General features: G+C 40.5%; 1 protein-coding gene across 4 annotated transcripts in view; it reads right to left on the reverse strand.

Moving 5' to 3' along the window:
• Positions 1-25,131, reverse strand: part of celf4 (CUGBP, Elav-like family member 4) — a 122,894-nt gene that overhangs the window by 26,960 nt on the left and 70,803 nt on the right. For all 4 annotated transcript variants that reach the window (XM_084729863.1, XM_084729854.1, XM_084729845.1 and 1 more), the window contains exon 3: positions 244-292. In XM_084729863.1, the coding sequence (XP_084585989.1) occupies positions 244-292 (49 nt within the window). The remainder of the gene's footprint in view (positions 1-243; positions 293-25,131) is intronic.

The following is a 25,131-nucleotide window of genomic DNA, read 5'->3' on the forward strand; positions in this document are numbered from 1 at the left end:
AAGAAAGGAGCTGGAGGACGCGGCGGCTAGGAAGAGCGCTGTTTACATAATGTGTTCTGAATACTGGAGGGTCCGGCCAGGCCACGCTGTCAGCCCGCGTCGGGGTACAGGGCATCGTCTAATGGGACAGATAATGGTGAGGCTGATATGTGCAGGCAGCATGTTTGTAGGGCTGGAACAAAAGAAGGAAGGTAGCAAGGGAGGAAGTGGGAGGGAAAGAAGGAAGGAAGGGGCATACAGTACCTCCTCGACTCTCACTGTCTGCTGGCTTCACCTGGATCGGTCTGTTCATCTGTGACAGAGACAGAAAGAGGACAGATAATAGAAAAAGAGGAAAGAAAAAGAGGAAAAAAGAGACAAAGAAGCCGGTAAGCATCATGTACTCGTGTAATAGCACATGCTTCTACCCCCTCTCTCATCGGCAAAAAAAAAAAAAAAAAACTTTTTTAGAATCACTCAGCCAAATTGCGGGTAAAGTGTATTGAAAATCTCCAAAGCTGTAGCACTTATAGCCATTGGGGGAATAGCTGGTTGGGAATATGGGTTGGAAATATTATTTGATCTGAGATGAAAGGAGAGAGAAGGGTTGGAAAGGGGGATAAGCAGAGGGATGAAGGGAGCGATAGAAAGAGGGGATGGAGGGAGGATGGTGGAGAGGTAACTCTGGGTCAGCATAGCTACTGTGACTGTGTATCCTCTCTTTGGGTGCTGCATGTGTGGATTCAGACATATCATGGTGGATGTATACACAGACACACACGTGTATATACAGTTAAAATCTACCCATACACACAGTATAAACACATGCTGTATTCATGTGCTCCTCAGTTTGTCCCATTTCCTGAGCTGGGAATTCGTTCTTCTGATTTTGGTGTGTTCATGAGCTCTTAAATGCACAATATGTAAGTTCTGCTGCTATGAGTCTCTCTCACATAAAAACAATAACAAAACACATAGTTTGATGACCTCTGAAGAAGGATCATGGGAGATGTTTTTTTCACTGTCAAACAACCACTGTTTCTGATGAAAATCTGTCTATCATGACTCAGTCAAAAATCATGTTCATGTATGTAATCAAGTTTTATTCATGTTATGTGTCGTCACTTTTGCTGATTTCTTTTGTCACTCTCTGATGTATTTGATGAATCCCTTGTTTTCCTGGAAGTTATAACAACTAGAGGCTAGTGGCAAATGTACTGTTACTTGCAATAAATTAAAACTAAAACTACTGAAATACTGCTTTTCTAATATAGGTCACTCTCATAGAGCGTATATTAAACAGTGGATAGAGCGTCCATGTCTGAAGTGAAGTGATGTGGTAGTGCCTTAAACCTGCCTTCTTGCTACTGACCTTCAGGGGATAACTTCACTGGTTGCAAAAAGAGGTCCAATTGTATGTAATCTTATGGAAAAATGAATCTACTTCTCACTTGATTTATTACCTCAGTAAACAGTTCCCTAACGGGTTTTTGGTCTCAGTTACGACTATCAAGTCATCTCCAAAACAGCATGATGTTGTAAAATGATAGTAGTGATGCAGTGATGATAGTAAATAAAAAAAAAAAAAAAAAAACAGACAACGAAGCAGGTATTCTTTAGGGCGAAGCTTTATGTGATTGACACAGACAGGACTCAGTGAGTCCACCCAAGTGCAACAAACTGTTAAATTGTGCTGATCAAATATGAAATTTGTGTAATGTTTGGCAGTAATACAAGAAAAAGTGTGACTAAGCAGCCGCCATTGTGTTTTTGGTTTCCAAAGGAGGCTCCTGAAACTCAGCTCGAAAGTAAAGTGTTTTCATGAACATGATTATGTGTAATGTTCAGCTGTAATATGAAAAACTTTGTGGCACACTGCCATTATTTCCTGAACGGCCAAGCTAAAACTATGTACCACCCATCAGCTCCACGCTCTTGTCAGTACTGTACATTCTGTGGATGCATCATTTTCTCAATTAATCAACTAGTTGTTTGGTCTAAAAATGTGAAAAATATCTATAAATATGACGTCTTCAAATGTCTTGTTTTGCCCACAACACAAATATATTCATTTTGCTGTTATAAAGGGCTAAAGAACCAAAAAAAATATTCATAACTAAACTAAAATCAGGGTATTTAAAAAAGAATTACTTAAGCTGATTTATCAATTGTCAAAATAGTTGCTGATTAATTAAATAATCAATTCATAATGAAATAATCTATTAGTCTTTGCATCTCTAGTTATGACCTAATAGCTCAGTACAAATTACATGTGAACAAACCTTCATATATAATACATTAATTATTAAAAAGTTATTAATATTTTTGTCTGAAATGTTTCTGCATATATGATGTCAGTATATAACAACTTGGCAAGTCATATACCTAAAGTTTCATCAACTTTTCAAGCTGTTGTTCCAACTTGAGGGTGAGTTCATGTGAATTTTCCCAGTCAGGAAATCTCTTTTGTTATTCCGATTCCACATGAATGCAGCAATAGAATGATTTTTCAAACTCCCAACTCTCACTACAGAACATTCTTGCACATCTTCTCTCAGCCTCACACACAAACTTGTACATACAAGTATATACACGCACAGACACACACACACACACTTACACACACACACACACACACACACACAATCTGTCCCCCAGTGAGACCTTTCCACAGTGTGTCCGCCGAGGCCCTCCTTTCATTTCACTCCTGCCTGTCAAACCTTCCCTCTCCGCCTCGCCACCCTGCTAAACGCTCGCCGCCAATCAATTTTTAATAATGCCAATCGCCACGCTGCCAGGAGGAATGGAAGGAGAGGAGAGGAGAGGAGAGGAGAGGAGAGGAGAGGAGAGGAGAGGAGAGGAGAGGAGAGGAGAAAGCTGAGGATGAAAGAGGGGAGGAGGGAAAGGTCAAGGTTCTGTGCAGCATCAGTGTTTTGCTAAATGTCATTAAATCTTTTCTTTTGAGTTTGCTGATACAGTCATCATCTTAATGAATCTTGGGGCTCTAAGATGATGCACCAAAGGCAAAACCTCTGAGCACAAGGACACAATGTCATGACGGAAACACAATTAACACTCGGACCTTCAGCCCCTTTCTGGTGCTTTTCTGCTGCTAATATTAAATCACATCATTCTCCATAACACTTATTTAAAATGGAGTTATACCCATTCCTTACTCTCCCTCGTCTCCTCCCTCTCTTTGACAGCCAAGAGAACCCTACTAATGTTTTTAATGTGCTGTGATGCATTATTTATCAGACTGGCTGTTGATATGGAAAAAAGGACGAGAGGGGATAAAGGAATTGGGGAATGGAAAAAAGGGAGTTAAAAATGAGTAAAAAAAAATGAAAGAGTTGAAAGAAGGACGTGAATTTTAAAAAAGAGCTGAATAGAAAAGAGAGCAATTATAAGAGTGGTGTAACTAAATGATGAGGAAAAAAATAATTGAAAACAGTAAAAAAAAAAAAAGGTGTGAAAAGAGAAATGTGGTGATGAAAAAGGAAGTGGGAGGAGGAAATAGGAGAGACAGGGGGGAGGAATGAGGAAAAGAGGACTGAGGGGGAGATGAGGAGATAGATCAGAGTGTGGGACAAGGTCAGCCCAGTGCTCCCAAGGGGCCTATAAGCCTGCATACATATGAGCATTTTACCGTGACCCATACAAATGGTCTGGCCTCAATCTGACCTAATTGTGTTCCACCTCCACTGGTTTTATATGCAAGTACTAGTCTTAACCTGCACGCTATATGATGGCACTGACCCGCTGAGGTTAGGCTTAATTTTCTGCACTAAGATTTTAGGAGCACACCATTAATTGGGTTTACTTTATGTTTTACTTTTTTAAAAAAAGTAAGACTTGAAGGTTACACCAACAAGGATAAATTTTTTGAACCTGATTAAATCACGTCTTAACTATAAAGTATGTTGCATCAAACTTGAAAACTAGTTTTAAATTAAGAAAGGTTAAATTTAAACCTCTTCTTAACCCCTCACCCACCCACCACATTTTTTTTTTACTGGCAATTAAAGTTAGATTAAATTAAATTCTTTTGCACCAAACCTTAATTCCAATTTAAAGTGTGCACTTGAGGGGGCTGAACTTGTTTGGTTTACTTTTCCTTTTTGAAATGAATAGAACTAAATAATCAAATTCCACAAAGAAAGTTAAGACAGTCTCAACCCAACTGAGTTTTATGACGTCTGTTCTTGCTTTCACACCAGTTGATCCATTAAAACAGTCTGAACGTTAATGCCAGGCAGTCTCTTTTCTTCCTTACTGTTCTGGTGTCCTTTTTTAAATCTTCTGTTATTTAAATTGCTCCATTAAATTGACCAACAACAATGAGAAATTAAAGCTGCTCTGCCAAGCCATCATGAGTAGCTGGCGAGCAAACAACATTTTGTTAACGTTTTAGTTCCCGAGCAAAAAATATAACATTTTAAAGAAGACCGTTTAGCCAGCTATCAAACTATGTAACTTTCTGTTAACTTTTAAGCTAGCTAGCAAACAGTGTAACATTTTGTTAATGAATACAGAGCAGCCAGTTTTCCACCTTCTTTTATACTTTTCTTTTATTTATTTATTATTTGATTTATTTGTTTTAATTTTTGTATGCAAGCATTTTCATAATGATTAAAATGGATTTAATTGTGGTTTGCATCAATAAACTTGGATTTACTCAATTAAACCTGGATTTTCATTTTAGGTTAAATTAGCCTTGTTGAGGGATCTCAGTCTTAGTTATTTATATTTTCTGTAGACTGGCTTTATATAAAAAAACAAACAAACAAAAAAAAAACTTCAAAACACCTCCCCTAAAATGTCAGAATAATAGAACAGTATTGACGTCGTCTGACAAAACAAAACCTCTATAATCCATAGTGGATGCCACAGTCATCTTTTTATTGTAACCTTTGACAAGAGGCTAAAATAAGATAGAAATATTGTATAAGAGAAACATAAAAGGAAGCCCCCCCCCCCCCCCCCCCCCAGAAAAAGTTTCACTGCAGTTCCCCGTTTTCCAGTCCCTCCTTAACTTATAATTTCCACACTGTCCCTTATTGTATCATTTATTCTAGTTATGAGGTAAAATTGCAACTGTAATTCTTGATTTTGTTTTAATATTCATTCTTAACTCTGCTAACACAGATTAATCACTGACTCTCTTACTTTGTCATCCCTAGTTGAGCATCAACACGCAGAATGTCCTCATAAATTTTTAGATCCAGTTCAAAAAAATAATGTTAAGTGGTTAAACCATTATTTTCGTTTGTCACTGAGAGCTGAGTGGAGTTTCATGGGCTCTCTATCAGTGGTTTCCATTATCCCGGGCCCATAAACGGCTTCAAGGTCAGCTTTATCATCCTGCTCATAATAGGGGTGAGTTAGCACCAGCCCACTGGACAACTGATCCCAAAACAGTTGTTAAAACCAGACGCTGACTAGCACGGATAGCTCCCCTCGGATGTCTGCGGTGGTGTTAGCCAAAGCCAGATGGCATCATTGAGCAGCAGAAGCAGCACAGAGCACAGACAATACAACAAGCTCTCTTTAGCTTAATGCCAGTACAAGGAAAAAACACCATCTACATTTGCACAAAAAGGCTCTGAGATGCAGACACACATACATATATGAACATATGTGCACACACACAAACAGGCACAAGTGGGTAAGGCTTACATGACTAGACATGCACGCTTATACACACAAGCTTGGCTCATACACAAACGGGCAGAATCACAAATAGGCCTATGCATCCAAGCATACAACAGGATACAAATAAGCACACACACATACGCACTATATAGATATGTAAATGCGTCCTTGTGAGTCAACATGTGCTGTAAATTGGCTCATCTCTCAGCATGCACACCTAATACCTCGCATGTAGCGTGCTTTTTCTCCCACAGCCTTGTACTGTAAACGCGGCCGCCTACTTATCCATGCATACGCCTTTAAAAACACAAGGGAGTGCACACACACACACACACACCCACACACCAACACTCACACACGCACAGGCTAAACTCCATTGTTGCTGAAAGTCCACCTCAGCAGCCTTGTGTTAGAGTGGCCTTGGTGTACCACATGATCGACAGCTCAAAAAGAACTGCAGCTACACAAATGCACGGGCACACCCACACACCCACACACACACACACACACACACACACAGAGTCTTGCTACACTCCTCTGTTGATTATGTAACTCAATGACAGCGCTCTGCCTCAGTGCTGCCATAGATTCCCTGCTAACTAGAAGCTGAGGGAATACATGGTCTGCATGCAGTCTGTGCTGTACCAAACTGGTGAGTCATTCTTCTGAATCAGTCTAGTACGGCCTGAGTGTCTAGCGAGGCCCACAAGATTAGCTGAAAACAGTGTGGGACTATAGTTTGCTGCTATATTGGATTCTACCTTGAAATGGGACAAAATTGAAGTCCTTGATCTGAGTTTTGCTGTTTACTGTATTGATTTCACTGCGTGCAAACCACAGAAATGAAGTTAGAAAAACACTGTTACGATGACAACTCTATGGGATTTCTATCCAGTGAATTTCTGTATAGTACCTTGTTATGTCAAATGTGCTTCAAATACAGTTTATTACAAGTTGCTCAAGCTGGCGCAAGACAGTGCCAGCATCCAAACCCACACACACACACACAAACTAATGCATGCACACACAGCTCGCACAGTCACTCACACTCCCATCATTGTCTGTGAAAAAGAATATTGAAAGTATGCTTTACGAAACTCGGGAGAGGAGGTAGGATTTTCTCATTTTCGCCCTCGTCTAGCAGATGTGTTTTTGCGAGAGAGAGAGAGTGGAGCGGTGCAGGCCAGGTCATTTCATTATCACAGTGAGAAAGCACTCCATGAAACTCTCCCAGGGAAGCAAGGAAGGCTGCCTTCATAATATTCCTCCTCTCTACTATTGTCAAAACTTGCTCTATTTTACATTCTGCAGCTCAAGGCCCTTTTTTTCTTTGACGTTCCAATCACTTTCATTCTGTCTCCGTCCCATTTCACTGTAGAGGTGTTTGGGTTTCTTTCTGCTCTCTGTTCATACATATATTTACAGATTCTTAAGTGTGCTATATATGAAATCAAGTATCTCAAAGGGAGCAGTTCCAGATGTCAAAGGGTAACTGGGATTTCTCAACCTGGACCCATTTTTTCCATCCTACAGACTCTGAGATTTCAGCAGCCTTCAAAGTTTATTTCAGCCACACTGTGTGACAAGAATCTAATAATCTTGGGTACAACATCAAGTTTGATGTATGTAGACTGTATGATGTTCAAACCTACTGAACTTTAGGCTAGGACGCAAGTTGGTATGCAAAAAAACATGTCATCCATCTGTGTCACTATCGTAGTAACAATGAGGTTAAGCAAAAATAGAGCCCTTGCAACAGTGGTATTTATTTGTATTGAGAAAAAAATCCAAAGAAGTGGAGGAGGAAGAGAATGTAGAAATGGTTGAGGTGAATGAAAAGTGGACAACTGTGATGCCATTTTTGTAAAAGACAGCTTGATGTAATGTCAAGTATTTTTTTGTATACATATACATAAACTTCATTACAAGCTGCATTCCCATTGGTTGGTTAGTAGATGTAGGTCATAGCAGCAGTCACATTATGAGATGGTTATCCTAAAATTCTGACAGTTAGAAATGGTCCCAGGTCAGCTTTGGATGCGGGACAACGGCCATCTTTGAATCGCTCTCATAGTGTGACATAGGACCACAGCTTTGGAGCCACAACCAAAGATGTCGCCACCTTCCTTTCATGTTGATCATCTTCTGTGCCAAGCCCAAAATCACAGTGTATATCCAGCTTAAATGACTGATAGGGACAACAGTTTTTGAAACTGGTCCAGTATTGAGTGGGAGGGCTGCAGGTGACAGAAACTAAGATACACTATAATCCATATGGGCAAGTGTCCGACAACATTATGGACAGATTGCTACAGAGATAGACCCTTGTTTTTTAAAGATTAAGGTATGCTTTGTTTAACCAGAAACAACTGTTTTATTGCTCTTGCAAAACTAACTAAATCCCCTCGCAAAAATTTAATTTTAAAATTGCAGCATTATCTTCATTCAAACTTGACAAAAACAAAATAAAACTCCCCCAAAACATCCTGGCTCATCTTTCCACTCCTGTAGCAATCAGCAAGTCTGGACTGGTTGAAATAAATCATTTAATCATCGAGGCAGATGTAAAAATGTTCTCATGGTACATGCTGTTTCTCCTCTCTGCCCCTCTGATATCCGACCTCCCTCTTGTTCCTCTTCCGATATTTTCACATTTAACACCATGAATAAAGGGTTGACCAATGGTTTTACTTTGTCGAAACAGTGGAAAGATGAGCCAAGATGTTTTTTTAAAATTTTGTTTCTGTGGTGTTTTGTGAAGAGAGTCTGGTTAGTTTGGTGGCAGCAATAAAACAGCTGTTTCTGGTTAAACAAAACATATCTTAGTGGGGTTTCACATTAGTTTTGATTGCTTTGTCCCATACCTGAGTATGGAAAGCCTGCCAATAGCAAGATCCCAATATCAGTCCACTTCCTTGGTCAGATTTGGATAGTTTTCACACCTGATGTGAACCGTACCCAGGTACACATGGACTGTACTCAAGACCACCTTTTCAAGCCTCTGCTGGCTGCAGCACTCTCCGTCAATACTGGACCCATTTCAAACTTTGCTGTCCTCAATTAGTCACTTAGACACAAGAACATGGAGTAATAGGATCCAGATTGAAAAATACCAAAATTACCCTTTAAGATTCTCATCAGCCGCAATACTACTGGCTCTGAGTGTAACCAAATGCTGGTATTAATTCTGTCGAATGAACCACTGGCACTTGACCCAGACCTGCTTTCCAAAATATCTCAGCATGCACAACACTCATCTTGCAATGGAAGCATGCCAGTGGAAACATTAGCTGAACATATATAGTTATAATCCTGAGATGCTTTTTGGAAACTGGGCCATATTACGCAGGGGTAAAAAAAAAAAACTCAGTGGCAAGATCATCTGGAAAAACCAGAAACATTTAGCAGGTCTGTACTAGATTTCACCAGTGGTCACAAAGAGGACAACCTATTTTAAACGTATTGATTTTTACATTAATTCACAGAAGCATTACACTCCCATGGAATCCCATCCATCAGAGCTCCTCCAGTACATGTAAAATTTTCATTTTATTGACTTTTGCAACCTCTTGAGCCACAGAAGTATTTTACAACACGTGTAGCAAAAGGGCAGCTCATACCCTTCCACCACCATTACCACCGCGGACTGCAGAGAAAAGTGCCGTAATGTGACTAATGGAACTGGAATCAGCTTGTGTGAGGAGGAGAGTTATTTTTCCCATGGCACAAGATGTGTTCATCAGGAGCAAAATTCAGGTCAGTCAGTCAAATAGAATCACCTCACATCATACTCTGTGATCCTCTTTGCAAGTGCACAGGCTAATCTTGGCAACAAATGTTTTTCCAGCCGACAAACTCGCTCAGCAGACAGAGCTAGTGATGCAGTTGTTGTTGTATATAATATTAAGGTTGTGAATTTTTAAGTTTACCCAATGCTAACGACATGCTAACTCATGTCCTATTCAGTGGTGCTGAATAGGACATGAGGTGCAGTTAAAAATATATTTCTGTAACTACAGTCCTTAATGTATGCGTGACCAAAAGTATTTTTACTCCTGAATATTTTATTGACAGCTAAATTAAGCTAGTGGAGGAGGCTTTTTGTTTATTAGGTTTGAAATGTATTTTACGTTGATAAAAGCCTGTATTTACTTGCAATTACTTCCGCTAAAGTTACTACCAGATTAATTAGGTAAAGTAGGTCCAGCTTGTAGATGTGCAATTTCAAAAAGTTAATAAAACATTTCTGCCATAGATGTAGATTTTGAGGGGATGGAGGGGACACTTTACACATTTATTTATCTCCCCAATAAAACATGGAAGTAGTGGAGGACATCTGCAAAACTGATGCAGAAAAAAATCATAAGAATGCAGGAAATAAGGTTTTTGAAGCTCAAAATGTACTGGGGGAGGAACCCGGCTTCACTTAATGCCCTCCCCACAACATTTAAATGAAACCTATGCCACTGATTTTAGCTTACATATTATAAAACAGAAAAACAGCCAAATCTTTGTGTGGCTGCAAGCTGTATGTTTTCTTGACAATCCAGTGAGGGTATTCCAAGACTGCATTACTGAAACCTTAGTTAAGCTACCTTAATGCACACCATCTGGAGTTTTGTGTTTTTCAGTGGTAATATTATAATTTCAAGCAGAAAACAAGGAGACAAGGACAGTCCTTAATTTTAAAGTAATTTAACTTACAATTCTTGAAAGAAGGAAAAAAGGACAGACACGAGGCTCTGACATTCACAATTCTGTAAACTTACTACACTACTTTTTTGTCATATGGGTATAAAGTGACAACAAGTCTCTTTAAAAAAACTGTGATTTAATTTTGCATAGTAAGGGAAAACAATATATACATATACATAAGCATTTTCAGAATTGTTAGCATGTTTTTAATCGATTCTGCATCAAAGTAGGACATAAGGTTTCTTATTTTAATCAATCAATTGAGAACTATTGTGTAAGATTAAGTGTTAAGTGCAGCTAGCAGTCAGCATTGTCTCACTCTCCCCTTCAGAACATGTTGGAGAACCTATAGTAATCACAAAACCCTACTACTGTGGAAACATGATGATTCAACATGTGGAAGAAGACCCTCTGTAGATACTATAAGGTAATGAAAACATGACGATTCTTATTTTCAGGTCATACACTAATAAATAAAAAAAATCTATGAATATTATACTCTATTTCTCCTGTATTCTGCCATTAATTCCCAGTAAATCGTACACACCAGACCTTTAAGCTCACATAAAATCAGCAAAATCATTGTGTAACTACAAACTACATGGGCAATCTAGTGAGGTTCTTCCAATTACTGCATTGCTGAAACTTTAGCTAAGCATACTTTCTATTATGTATTTTTATCTTTTAACAAGGAGAATAGGACAATTGTCAATTTTTAAGTAATTTAATTTCACAAAAGATTTAGACTGAGTTCTTAAAAGAAGGAAGATTCACAACTCTGTAACCCAAATAATTACTTTTTTGTCACATAAATTCCCTTCAGCTGTTGGTGTCTTCTTGTTAATTCTCCATTATACTAATGCATCAAGTTTGTTATTTTAATCAGTCCAATTGATCAATCTTCCAATTTATCCGTCTTCAGTTTTATTCAGTCATTTGCTGGGCATTTGTCAAAAACAGCACCTGTGTCATCTGCACCAAATGCAATCAAACAGCCTCTGTCATTGCCCCTTAAACACTCAAAATACAGTGTGATGATCTGATCCCTGTTTGATGAGAACTTTCAGGTTAGTCTATTGCAGTGTTTGGGCTTCAAGGGCTTGAAAGTTGATGAATGGTTAAATCTCACTCGGATTTCCATTAGGTTCAATCTCCACTAATGTCTACACATCTCAGTCGGTACTTCCCCTCCTTCCTCACCCCGTAGTTCTTCATCCTGACATATGGCCAACACACCACAATACCAAACCTCTCTTTTGATGTTAAAAGTGAAACATATTGTGAAGAGATCAATGTCTGTGTGTGAGGGTAAAGAGGACTATAAAGCAAAACATCCCAATCTCTTTCCTTTTGTTGCATTCTCTCCACCTTTATCCCTTCTCATCTTTACAGACAAACGGAGATGGGCAATCTGTTTCACATCAGATCAAGGATGAGAAGAGTATTTTCTGACAACGGGGCAGCAGGGCCCAGTTGTTTTGGGCTGGGATTGAGTGGCGTTCTGCAGGCAGGCTGGACGGCAGCAAAATAAATATAAAAAAAGAAAGCATCCAGATGAATTATGAATTGGCACAGACTGTGCTTTCTTTGGCTGTTACATGGCGGCACTGAGGTGACTAGTAAAACAACAACGTGGCTGCAGTGTGCATTACGGCAAATGAGACATTGGCCCTCATTTATCAGTATTTCCTTATGTTCAAAATGTTGCACGATGATGAAGCACTGCACCAAAACCTGCTCCGAACAATAACATGCATGCAAAGTATTTTTAAGGACTTGTTACACTCTAATTTACACTCTTAAAAATAAGGGCTCCAAAGGGGTTTTTGTGGAACCATTTGCTTCTGAAGAACCTTTTTTGAAGAGTTCTTCAAGAGTTCTTTGTAAGACTAAGGGCCCTATCTTACACCTGGTGCAAAACTGTTGCCCTGCCTTCTAAATAAAACTATAAAAGGGTTCTTGTTAGAATCCCTTGGGAGGGCTCTGGGCGGAATCATTATACCATAGAAGGATTCTCTGTAGAACCTTTCATAGGGGCTTGTGGGTGGAACCTTTCACACAGGATTTTAGGTAACCCTTTATGTTGGGTGCTGGGTAGATGGGGACGCACCAAAGAACCCCCTGGTTCTAATTAGTAGCATTATTTCTAAGATTATTCTGCTGAGATAGACTTTATGGTGTCAGTTCATTGACACTTCATAATAGCGACTGATCTGACTGGCAGAAGTTGCGTGTTAAATGACCTCACACCCTGCAATTATAATCCTAAAGCCATTCAATATGAAGCGCTTCCCCTACCCTAACCCTGAAATCCCTCCTCTCAGAGCAACTGTGTGAATGAAAATTGCAGTCACCATGTTTCTCGGCCTGTTTCTATATGCTGCTGCTCGCTCTGTGGATGCTGCTGTCCCAGTAGTGTCTACTGAGATCACTACGTCTCCACAAAGGCAGATGAAAGGGAAACACACAGAGATCACAAAAGGAGGCAAGCCTCTCTGTCCGACCCTCTGATCATCGCTGATTCCTTCATCAACATGGCTTTTACACACCGTTCAAGTATATGCAGATGATGAAACAAGAGAATGACAGACGGGAGACATACACATATCCAAATCAGATTCACCAAAGAGCGAGGGAGATTCACTCCCGACCTTGGGAACGGCATGTCTGACTAAATAATCTCAGTTTATTCTCTTATGCTTCCTGATTAAATTCCTAACTAGCTCTGAAAACACTTTCTCCAACTTTCTGAGAACCCGCTGTGGAAAAAACTAGTTACAAAACACAGACATTTTAAAAGCTGCAAGTTATCACACACCCCCACTCCTCCTCCTCCTCCACTCCTTTTCTCTTTTGCCTGCAGTTGGTTGAGAACAGCAATGCCTTTTCTCACATCCATTGTTTGATCCATTTCACACCAGCCCACCTCTTCTCTATCTCCTCCTGTTTTCTCCTTCTCTCACTGGCAAGCAGCCTGAACACTCGCAGTGGTGGGACGGCTCCCGAGCAGTTTTGAATGAGAGGTTAAAATGCAAATGTAGTGCTCTTTCTGTTTTCCTTTTCTATTCCTGCTCCACATCTTATTATTTTCCCTCGCTCTTCTTCCCCCTCGTCTTCTTCTTCTGTACAAATTTGTCCTCGACTAGAGTAAATGAGTGTGAGAACTGTTTTTTCCACAGTGAGTTAATGCATAAAACAGTGTTTCCCTCTCCATCTTTTTACTACCTGGATAAGAATCCATGTGGAATGAGAGTAGACAGGGTTTATGCTTCCTGCGAGCGCTTTAATAGGAATCGACGGTTGAGAATTTCGTTGTCACACTGTAACTGGATAGAAAAAGCACATCATCTGCAGCCCCAAATGATTTTACCCTGTCAAAACCTGTTAGAGCTTCACACTCGCCTGTGACATGCACATGTACACACGCTACACCCTCACCCACTAAAGACTCATGTGCAAATGAGATGCACAGATGCATACACAACTGCTCTCCTAGTTCTCACATACACTCTTAGAAATAAAGATGCTAACTAGAACCATAAAGGGTTCTTCAGCTTGTCCCCATGGGAGAACTCTTTTTGCTTCCTGGTGGAACCTTTTATAAAGGTTTGACTTGGTTTTAGAGTGTTCTACCTAGAACCCATCATAAAGGGTCCTAGAATTAGAGCTGCAGCTGTAACATGGCCAAGAGCAACATTGAAACCACAGAAGCTGCAATTTTTGGGGAAAAGAAACGTGTGACAAAACAGCATTATAATGAAGTACTATAGTGCTGCAGAGACGTCCTTGTCTGAAAACCTTGTTCTCCATATTATTATTATTATTATTTTTTTTTATCATATTGGGCAGCCCTACCTAGAACCATCTGTAAAAAGTGTCACCCCAAACCCCCTACGAGGGGTAGGAGGGGTTCTATCCAGAACCTCGAGAAAGGTTTTGGAGCAACATACACTGCCTGAGAACCCTTTTTATTCCAAGGGTTTTATCTAGAAACCATACCGGGGGTTATACCCAGAAACCTTTTATATTATGGTACAAAGAACCCTTGCAGACCACTTCATGAAAGAGTTCTTTCAACAATCCTTGAAGAGCTCTCTTTCTTTTGGGCCCTTTTGGAACCCTTATTTCTAAGAGTGTATGCATCAAACATATTAAATATTCAATTTTGAGTGTGCAACTATGTTTAATTTGGTTGCTTTTGACACAAGACGTCATGTCTGACTCTGGAAATCTTTTCTAAGCCCTGAACACCAATTGATTATTGCACCACAGCTTGATCCATCACAAAAAGATGCATCGCTAATAGAGGACAGTGCCGGGGTGAGAAACAAATAGGCTGCAGAGCACACACACACACACACACAGACACACACTTGTAGACGCGCACACACATCACAACCCCTTGCGATAGTTACATAATTAGACGTACAGCACCTTGGCAATCAACAACTGTGATGTTGCCATGGGGACTATAGCTTTGACTATAAAAAGAAAGGATCTATATGTGGAGGCGGTTGAGGGCGGAGGTGCGGAGCGAGGCACAGCGAGAGAAAGAAAGAGGAGAAGACACGGAGAATGAAAAAGTGTGAGAAAATTGGTGCGAGAGAAGTGAAGGTGTCGCTGAGGGGCTGAGCAGCTCTCTGTTTATGTGCGAGCGAGTGCGTCTGTGTGCATAGTGCACCTGCATGTGTGAGATTAGAAGTGTTCGAACCTTCAGTCGTGTGTGTGTGTGTGTGTATGGGTGCTGCCATGTACATAAGCTTGCAGGAGGAGGAGAGAAAAAAAATGACAAGGACAAAATGTGATAGAGTTGGTTAGTAAGTGAGAGGAAGAAGAGAAAGAAAAAAGAAAAAAGCTAACTAGAGAAAGGGACAATTTTCAGGCTCCCGCTCCCTCCCACTCTAAGCTGACTGCATTGCCTGGGCTTTGCAGCATATAGTGAAGATTAGGCCAGACGAGAAAGCCATAAATTCTACTTTTCTCTTTGCAGAGGTGAACATAAATCATGGCTGGTACTGGCGTGCCATCACTGGGTTTTTGCTTTTCACTTATCTAATGAATAATAAGAAAAAAAAAAAAAAAACAAGTTCAAAAGCTGTCATATTCTGAACCGGGCAGACTGCTTTCACTACCATCCCCCCTCAACTTTTGTCCTCCTCTCCAGCCACCGCTAAGGTACAGAGACGATGAGTGGGTTTTCACATAATTGGGAGTATTCATGAGCTGCATATCGCTGGACTCTGTGTGTATGTGTGAATGTGTGTGTATGAGAAGAAGAGAGAGTGAGAGCTGACTTGAAAGGCCTATGCATATGAAAGATACCTTACAGCATATGCAAATGTAAATATAGACACAAATAGCAGCATGGGCAGACACACCATGAATGCACTCAGAGAGGAAATGCAACCACTCTTATGTTCATATAGCCAAAGAAATGGGCACAAGCACACCCATTTGCTTTCTCGGACGCACATCACATACACACACACACGTGCACAAACGCACGGACATAAACACACTCTTGTTTCTGTCTCATGAGGTTAGGGGGTGAGGAGATGGTGTTGTAATGAGCTGTCACTCACAGTAGCCTGCCCTTGTATTGAAAAAAAGGCAGGGAGAGAGACAGTTATGAAAAAAACAAAAATAAAAATGTATATAGAAACAAAAGATAAAAACAGTCAGTGAGGAGCTACTCAAGTAAGAATTTAAAGTATGTCCACACATAGTCAGTCAAATTTGAAAAATGTATCTTTTTCTCTCTGTTTGGGACCAGCAATGGTCTCCAGAAAAGATCCATCTCAAAATGTGGGCGTGGAAAGTTTGAAAGAGTAAAGTTAAGAAAACTATCTATGATTTTATTGATATATTACCAAATCAATATAAGGAATGCTGTTTGCCTGGTTTAAAGGTAGAATTCATGACCTGTGATGACCTGTGACCTGTGTGAAATCACTATTTTGTGCTCATTCAGTTATTTGACAGCAGAAACAAAAAATCATGTCAATGAAGACTACTAAACTGTGAGCTTGGCTGCTAAAATAAAGTCAAGGTTATCATGGAGAGCAGGAGTGGGCAGAACAAACATTTAAAGGAATAGTTTAACATTTTGCAACAGCTTGCTGTTATATAGTCATCATCGTGTGTTTGCTAGGAAATGGGAGCTCAGGAAGTCATGACTAAGGAATAGTCCAACAAATACACCCTCATAAAACCACAGATTTTTGTTTTTACACTTTGATTTTTGAGTGGATCAAACCCACAAACTATAAAATATTAATTTGTGAGCTTTAAAGGTGCTGGATGGTGCATTTCATTACATTCAGACAGATAGGCTAGCTGTGCAAAGCTAACTGTTCTCTGGTGGTGTGGACTCCAGTCACATGATTTGGACTCAAGTCAGGCTGGTGTCACAAATTTGATGACGTAAGACTTTCCAAATCAAAAGAGACTTGCAACTCAACTTCAACTCTGACACCAATGACTCATAACTACACTTGGACTTGAGCCTTTGACTTGATTTGACAAGACTTGATACCTCACACCAAAGATTTAAAATATGTTGTTCAAAAAGTATGCCACAAATGAATTTCCCTTTGTTTCCTGACATAACTAACGTTAACATGACTCATTCTCAGCAAGCCGATACTTAATTCCTAAGATCCAGATTGTTTGAACTTATCTTACAGCATTGAATCAAGTTGCAAGAGAGAACCACGAAGAACTAAAGTTATGTTACTGAGCTCCAGTCGGAAAAAATGATACCAAACACAATTTCATCTCCAAAAACTATGTGGTAGTCAAAAAAAATAAAATTGTAATGTGCAAAATGTGTAGGCTGAAAATTTCAGATGGAGTAGCAATGACTATCAAGTTTGTTCAACATTTGAAGGTTCACAAAGAACACTAAGAAGCTAATATTAACATGGTTTGTGAGTTAATTCTTTAGCTTAACATTAGCTTAAAGCTAAGCAACTTTATAAATCAATGAGGCTGAAAACTCAGATCAAAGTTTCTCACGCGGAACTTGCCAATCTTGATTTGAGATTTGTGCAAAGACTTGAGATTTCCTTGTTACTTACAATACAATGACTTGGTTCCTCCTCTGGTAGCCGTATGATTACTGGACAGACATGTGGGTGGCATTAATATTCTCATGGAACTTTGGCAAGAAGGCAAATATGAGTATTTTCCCCAAAATGTTGCCCTGTTGCGTTAACCAACTGTGACTCTCTATCCAATGTGAACAGGAGAAGCAAAGAAACCATGTTTTTACATTCAGGTGGTCAAAACAGTGTGCTGCTGATTATGTCCCTTAGCACTGTGTTAAAAGTTGAGCCTGGTTAAATTTTTATTCCAGACAACCTTGCGTTTTTTTTGCTGGACCCTTCTTCACTGGCACCACTGTAGGTCCCTCAATGCAGAGGTCTTATTGAAATGAATGACAGGATTGTGCACCTGGTATCTCACTTGGTAGAGAATGCGGTTGATGTACCTCAGATTTCTCAGCTGCAGCCCTGGGTTCGATTCAAATGAAAGCTAAAAGGCCAAATAATACTCAGAAAGAAAATGAATAACAGACAAAGGAAGAGTAAGAGCTGTGCAACCAAAACAAAGAGTAAGGGAGAGGGAAATAGCACGGAGGTGTCATGCACGTCTGTGCTGTCCATCTAAACTCCTGCAAGGGCTTTTATGCAATACATAACCTCAGTACTCCTCTGCTCTCTCCAAACTCTGCTCGGCCCTGAAATGACAACAGGGGATGAGAAGATCCAGACAGATAGATGAGAGATCAGCTCTTCTCTCCTCCACACTCACACACACACTCTCTCCTCTTCTTGCCTGCGTATTTCCATCAAATAATCACTAATTCCACACTCCCTGGCTGATTAAATATAGAAAAGGCAGGAAGAGAGGAAGAACAGCGAGAGAGCCGAGCGTCGGGAACAGAGGAACAGAGCAGATCGAGGGAGAAGAGAGGAGTAAGAGTGGAGGAGGAGGAGTAAGAAGGAAGTGATACAGTCAAATCTGCCTGTTAGGCTCCGCCAAAGAAACAACAGGGAGTTTTTCAGTAAGACAGCTCTATTGGCTCCCAGCTAGAGCCCAGGTGGGCGATGTGAATGTTCTCTCACTCCCACACACTTAAGAGTCGAAAATATGCACATGCACGTGATTGAGTTCAGTATACACATATGCACATGCGAGTGCTGATGTTTGCATGAACTGTACCAGCCTACACTCACATACAGAATGAATCTGCACTCACAACGTTGACGACAAAACACACTCAGGGCTGAGAGAAAGAATCTTTTGTCTTCGTCAAAGCGTGAAGGACGCAATGACCAAAATGTCAATCTATTTCTCATCTTTGTCTTTTATTGCTCTCATTCATTGCTATATTTTCACAATGATGGCTGCAGCTATTCAGTGGCCTGTAATAATGTAAGCTACTCTGCAACTGCACATACAATAAAAAGCCAAGAGGAGGCTGAAAAGGAAGAAGCACTGAATTGGTGGCCATGAAAGTGAATGTAGCACTGCAAAATAAATTGAACTTACAATATGAAACATTCATTCTCTATATTTTCTCTTGTAACTCTCCATTATGCTTTCAGTCCCTCTCTTTGTCTTACCACCTTTCTTTCTTCATTTACAGCTTTGTTTCAGTTGTCAGCACCTTCTGTTTCTTTCCTCCTGCAAAAAGTGCGAGTTTAGCTAAGGATAAGAAATAGAGAGTTGAGAAACTAAGTGTGAGAGTGAGTTTTAAGTAGCAGCAACAGAGCAGCACCAAGTTCGTTCCTGGGGGAAGTGAGAAAAACGGAGGAGAGGGGAATACGATTTCATTATTAATGGAGGAAAAGTTCCTTCAGATTGAACCTGTAAAGTATCTCCACCTGCCTTTCCTTTTGAACGGAGGAAGACTGGGACAGGAAGAGGAGGGGAGAAGACTTGAATGAAGAAATGGCTGACTAACATTATCAGAAGAAGATTTGACATTTTACATGACTTTTTTGCATTTTTTTTTTGGTTTGTTTTTGTTTTTGTTGTCGCTTTGGTAGTGTTTATTGTCTTACTTTGACTTACTGTGCTGTCAAAGTAAGGTGGTCTTGGTCTTTCAAGACAAGATGTAGGCTTTTAACAAGAAATCTTCTTAGCAAGACTGTAACTTTTAAAAGGAGAAATAACATATTTTTATTCTTACAAATGATAAACAATAAAATGCACTATTAGTTCAGTTATAATACACTTGGGTTTTATTGCTGCAGCTTTACTTGGTCTGGTATGACCAGTGGCTTAAAGTAGTTAATGTTAACTAGAAAACCTTAAAGAGATATTCTTGTAGAGCTGGTACTGCAGAATTAGTTTGCTGGCTTTATTACTCTTATTTGTTTATGCCACAGTTAAACTACAAATTTAGACTGACATTCAATAAACATATTGAACGTGTTGAATAACAAAGCAACACATTCTCACTCCAAACGTATCAAATACGGAACTGTGCTCAGTGGCCCTACACTTCAGACTATGACACTGTAGGAATCCCTCTAGCGTCAGGGCTCTGTGGTCAAGTTAGCAATAATAAATATGCAACGTCCAGATAGTTTTTCCAAAATAAAGGCACAAAAACTACATGGGTAGGTTGAGGAAATCATGGTTTGGGTTAAAATAAGCACTTTAGTTCTGTAAATTCATATGTGAAACATAATGTAAGGCACATATTTTACATAACGTCTTAAAAAAATGTCAATGTTAACTTTGGTTTCGCACGGATCACAAACCTCTGCCTGTTTGTTGACACATCCATCCATCCACCCCACCTCCTTCATGTGCAGACTTTCTCATTCTTTACACTGCGCCACCTGACTCTGGTGGCACATTAAAACATAATGCCAGATGGATGCCTCCAGAAATTATGCTACAGGGGTACCTACAGCATTAGTTTGTAGCGTAGGGGCACTGACTAACCTGTTGTATTTGATATGTTGGTGAAAACGGGCGGAATAAAATCACTGACATGGTAAGTTGTGACATGCTAAAATATAATGTGGCAGTAGCACAAGTCATAGCAGACCGAGTAAGGCTGTAGCGGCAAAACCTTAGACTGTATGCAAATGAGCAACAGCAAGTTAAAGACAAAATCAGGATTTAGGATTTATTCAGGCTCTTTGTAAATGCACCAGAAAGATAGTTGATTGTTGAGTCTCATACCCAGCATGCAAATTACCAACAGCAAAATAATGAGAAAATAAGGAGGCAGAGGGCAGGGTCTTTGCAGATACATCCACCACCACACTTCTATTGGGTCATAAGTGATGATTGAAAGATATTATGTTCATATCAGTCTAAATGTTGTTTTTTTAATGGTTAGGATTACAATGTTGCAAATTATACCTTTCAGAATTCAACATTTCATTTGTCAGAGGAAGATTGTGATATTTCATGTCTAAAAATTACATAGTCTCACTTTAAAATGTCTGTATGCCACATGTTCACTCAATTTAACTATTCCCCCCCACTTAGCATCAGTTTTTTTGTGTGTTGTTTTTTAAGCAGAGGAGCTCCTGCTCACATGCCATGCTCCCTTGGTATTAATTTCAGTCCTACGCTTTGATGTACTTTGTAGGAATGGTGCCAAAACACAGCAGTTTTTCATATTTATCTCATCTTGTGAAACAGACCCCCTTTACATCTGGCACTAAATGACTCAAATCAACTTGGAGTTTGTCCAGACTGAGCTTAACCACATAAAAGTGCACATGTAAATGCACCCAAGATACACTAGAGTAGGTGATACAACCACCTCAGGGATGTATTTTGCCATAATGATGCAACAGTGTAAATCCAATATAGCTTTAAATTCAGATACAACTACATACTGTATACATAAATGTAATAAAAAATGACATGCTTTGAATTGTTTTGGCTTTTGTGTTTCTGCTTCCCTTTGTGTTTAAAAAGATCTAAATTGTCAGTAGCTCACACTGACAAGAACAGCAATGCTTATGAGACACAATTGTGGAATTCTAAAGTGCATGCATCATTACAACTTTCCACATGTAGTGATATAGTTTGGTACTTTCCAACAAAGAAAGATGTCAGGCTGGATATGTATGCCTGCATTTTCTGAGGGAGAGAGCAGATCCACTCAGCGCAGACCACTGAGATGCATTTTAATGAAATGCAGAATAACATCTCTATATCAAGGAGCCCCACAGTAGAACTCATCGGATCCTTTGGTTATGAGTGGTGAAATCAAGAGTTACATCTGTGGCATGTTAGGGGACCACTTCCAATTGTCAGACCTCCACCTTTAACATTCAGCTGCTCTGAAAACTTCCCTCGGGATATCCCATATGTCAGGGGTAATGTTTTACGTTGCATGAGCTAAAGTTAAAGCGCTTATGCAACTCTGCGGTGGAGCAGCCTTTATTTTCATTACCTGTCAGGATAGGTATTATGTCATTCTTATGACAGCGCTGGCCAATATGTCAGCCTCTTTAGGCTGAGTGCATCCATCTGTGTTACTATATATCTGACTGTAATATCTTGCTGGCTCTTGGCCAACTGAATCTTGGTCTGCCAGGGTTGCTACTGTATCTCGCCATATCTCTCCAGCTCTCTCTACCCTCACCGCCCCCACGGACCTAAAAATATTGGACATAGTGATAGCAAAGCAGATGCTCGAGCCAACTTTTTACATCCTTTAAAATCCATGAAGAGAACTGACCATTTGTACACTTCCAAGAATTTCTGTGAGGACCAGAGTCCAAATCTATAAGTAAATGCACAAGTTTGTACTTCCAGTTGTTGCAAAGACATTCAGCAAGGAGAAATCCATAGATATCTGAGTGAATACTCTTATGGAGGAGTGCCTGGGAATGCTGAGGCAGAATGACTGATTTCAGGCGATAGTTTCTCCCCTGCAGAGTTAAGAGGGCCCACTGGCCCTTGGGAGCAGCCTGTCACAACTAGAGAAACTCCTGCTGGAGCCACTCTGTTGAGGTTTTCAGCCGGCTCCCAGGGGGTCCCCACCACCACTTACCCGTTGAAACAAAAATCAATGGCTTAATGATCCAAAACAGGAAATAGAATGAGAAAAAAAGAAAGTCCCTAAAACAACAAAATGTCTTTTGGCAAGGGACATTCTGTCCTGGGCCTTCATTTGCTTGTTTGTGTGTGTGTGTTGAAAGAAATTTGCCGGGATGGTAAGTGAGTATATATGTGTGTGTGCGTACATGCACGCGCAGCTTTGAGAGAGTGAGCTTACCCTAGCTTAGTGGCGCAAAACATATTGATTTATTGATTGCCTGTTTCACCCCCTCGCCATCTCTCTCTCTCCTCTCTCTCTCGCTGCCTGTTATAGAGGCTCCGGGGACTCGAGACTGCAGCGGGGACTGAAAAAGTCACGTGAGCCCGGGAGAGATGGAAGAGGAGAGAGAGTCAGAGAGGGAGAGAAAGAGACAGAAAGAGAGGGAGGGGTGTCCCATCTGAGAGTTGATCCAGCAGCCTTTTAACCAAGGCCCCTACATCATTCAGATTTATGAACTGAGGTCACGACCAAATCAAAACCTTGACCTATCTGCGAGGATGCCGATTTATAAGCACCTTGTAGTGGGGAGTGGTGGGGACTTGGCAGGAGCTAGTATTCGTCTCCTTGGCCCTGGCTTCCCTGTGGAGAGAGCTGGATCAGGGCTGGAGGAGAGGCTGGCTGTAATTTGTGATTAGCAGACAGGTTGTGCTTTATGATATACTACCCCCGGCTGGTGCAACTCCCAGTTCAAAAGAGTGTCACTGTCCCACGCCATATACAGTAAAGCTTGCTGTCTCACTAAAGCAGAGCAGGGAGGAGGAGGTCAAGTTCCAACCCTGCAGAGTGGGGCTTTTTCTGCTAAGTCACATTGGCTATAGCTGTTAGCATGCTAGCAGGTAAACCCTAACAAGCCCAGCTGTGTGGCCTCATACATAAGGGATAATGCCTGACGAGGTGTCCATTATTTGGAATTAATGGATAACGTGGAGTCCTTTAATTCCAGATTATAGACACCTGGAAGGGCATTATCCCGCTTATACAGATGCAGCCACCTAGAATCTCCAGCTCATCCATAGCAGATCCCTGCTTGGTTCCAGCCTGGCCCTTGGCAGTAATGAGATCCCTTCTTGATGATGTAGTAAATGTGACCCAGCCTTGTAACACCCCTAAGCACCATGTGTGGAAACCAATGCAATACTTGAAGTTTGCTGGTGCTGCTGGACATTTTCATTAACCCAGTGTACCATGGTTATCTGGTTATGGACAAAAAACAACTACCATTTATTTATATTTTCATGCGTTTTGAAATAAAATTATAAACCTTTTCACAAGCCATAATTCTGTTACCCAGGTAACACCTGAGGGTTTGACTAATAACTCAACAATCATTAACATCCCATTAGGTTAATATACAATGGAAATATAAGAATGGGAGCTACTATTTCATCAGTTAGCCAGAAAGCTCACAGAAACACTGAAACACTAGCAAGATTCAGTGTCAATAACATTGCATACAAAAAGTGAATATAATTTGACAGTATGTTTAAAAACAAGCCTAGCTAGCTATCCAGCCATGCATTTTCCCCAAATCAATATGAGGATTTTCATAAATAAATGATGCACCATGTGTATCCACAGCCTGAAATAGTGAGTTGAATAGCGAATGGGACGTGAGATGAATGCTTATGTGAAACAGGCCTATTTCTAAGTTAGCATCAGTTAGCACTGTAAATAGGTGAAGCTTGTTAATGCTCAATTCAGCACAATGAATTAGTATGTTGAGCAGACATTTTCACTTTAACTACTTGGTAGGTGTCCATTATCAGAAATTAATGTACCCCCCACAGCCAATCAGAATCAAGTATTCATCCAGACCACTGTATAAAAACACTGTAACAAAGTACCACTGATATAATGACACTTAATGGGAGCTTATCTGCAAATCCTTAAGATGGAAAAATGGCATCAAGTTCACTGTGTAGCGAACAGAAACGTGTCATCATCGATTTGTACCCCCTCCAGTTGCTTATGACTCATGGGGGATGCTTATGACAAGCATCCCCCATGTTAACGCAATGTCCCTTCCTAAACCTAGTCTCTCCATAAATTATGGACAGGATGAAATACGAGTCCCCATTCAACAGCCCTTCATTTCCCCCTCCCAGGGAGACCTGACACAAAGAAACATTTGCTGTTTTTTCTTTTTGTCCCTTTTAGAACAAGAACATGAAATGCAAAGAAATGAACCAAAGTGAATTGCTTCACAGACGTTAAGAAACGACGAATAACAAAGAAGAAATCCACCAGAAAAGAAAGTGCAAAGTCACAAAGAGAGAGAAGAGAGGACCACAGTAGGTCTTTCCATTTTCCCCTCACCAGTTGACTCCTGGTTGTCATGACGACATCTTATCCCAGGGGCTGGTGCTGCTGGTCTGCTCCCCCTGGAGGCAGCTGGGAAATCAGGTAGGGGAGGGCCACAGGGACCGAGGCCATTCTATTCTTAAATACACAGCATCAGGCAAATGCAATTACAAACCCGAGGAGGGCCAGAGTCTAATCTAATAAAGTAGAGGTGGTCCACGTGGTGAAAGCCTGCCACTCGCCTCAGATGGCACGCCCAGGCACAGAGCACCGCGGCCCCCCTGTGGCACTGACTGACCCCCCGCCATGTGAAGTGCTGGAAGAGACTAGATGTATGACTGCTATAGAGTGCACAGCAAGAACAGTCATTTTATCTTTAGTTCAAACCCACTGGCTGAAACAGTTGATTGACT

The sequence above is a fragment of the Lutjanus erythropterus genome, chromosome 2, assembly GCF_056507025.1.
Source record: "Lutjanus erythropterus isolate fLutEry1 chromosome 2, fLutEry1.hap2, whole genome shotgun sequence".
Lineage (NCBI taxonomy): Eukaryota > Metazoa > Chordata > Actinopteri > Lutjaniformes > Lutjanidae > Lutjanus > Lutjanus erythropterus.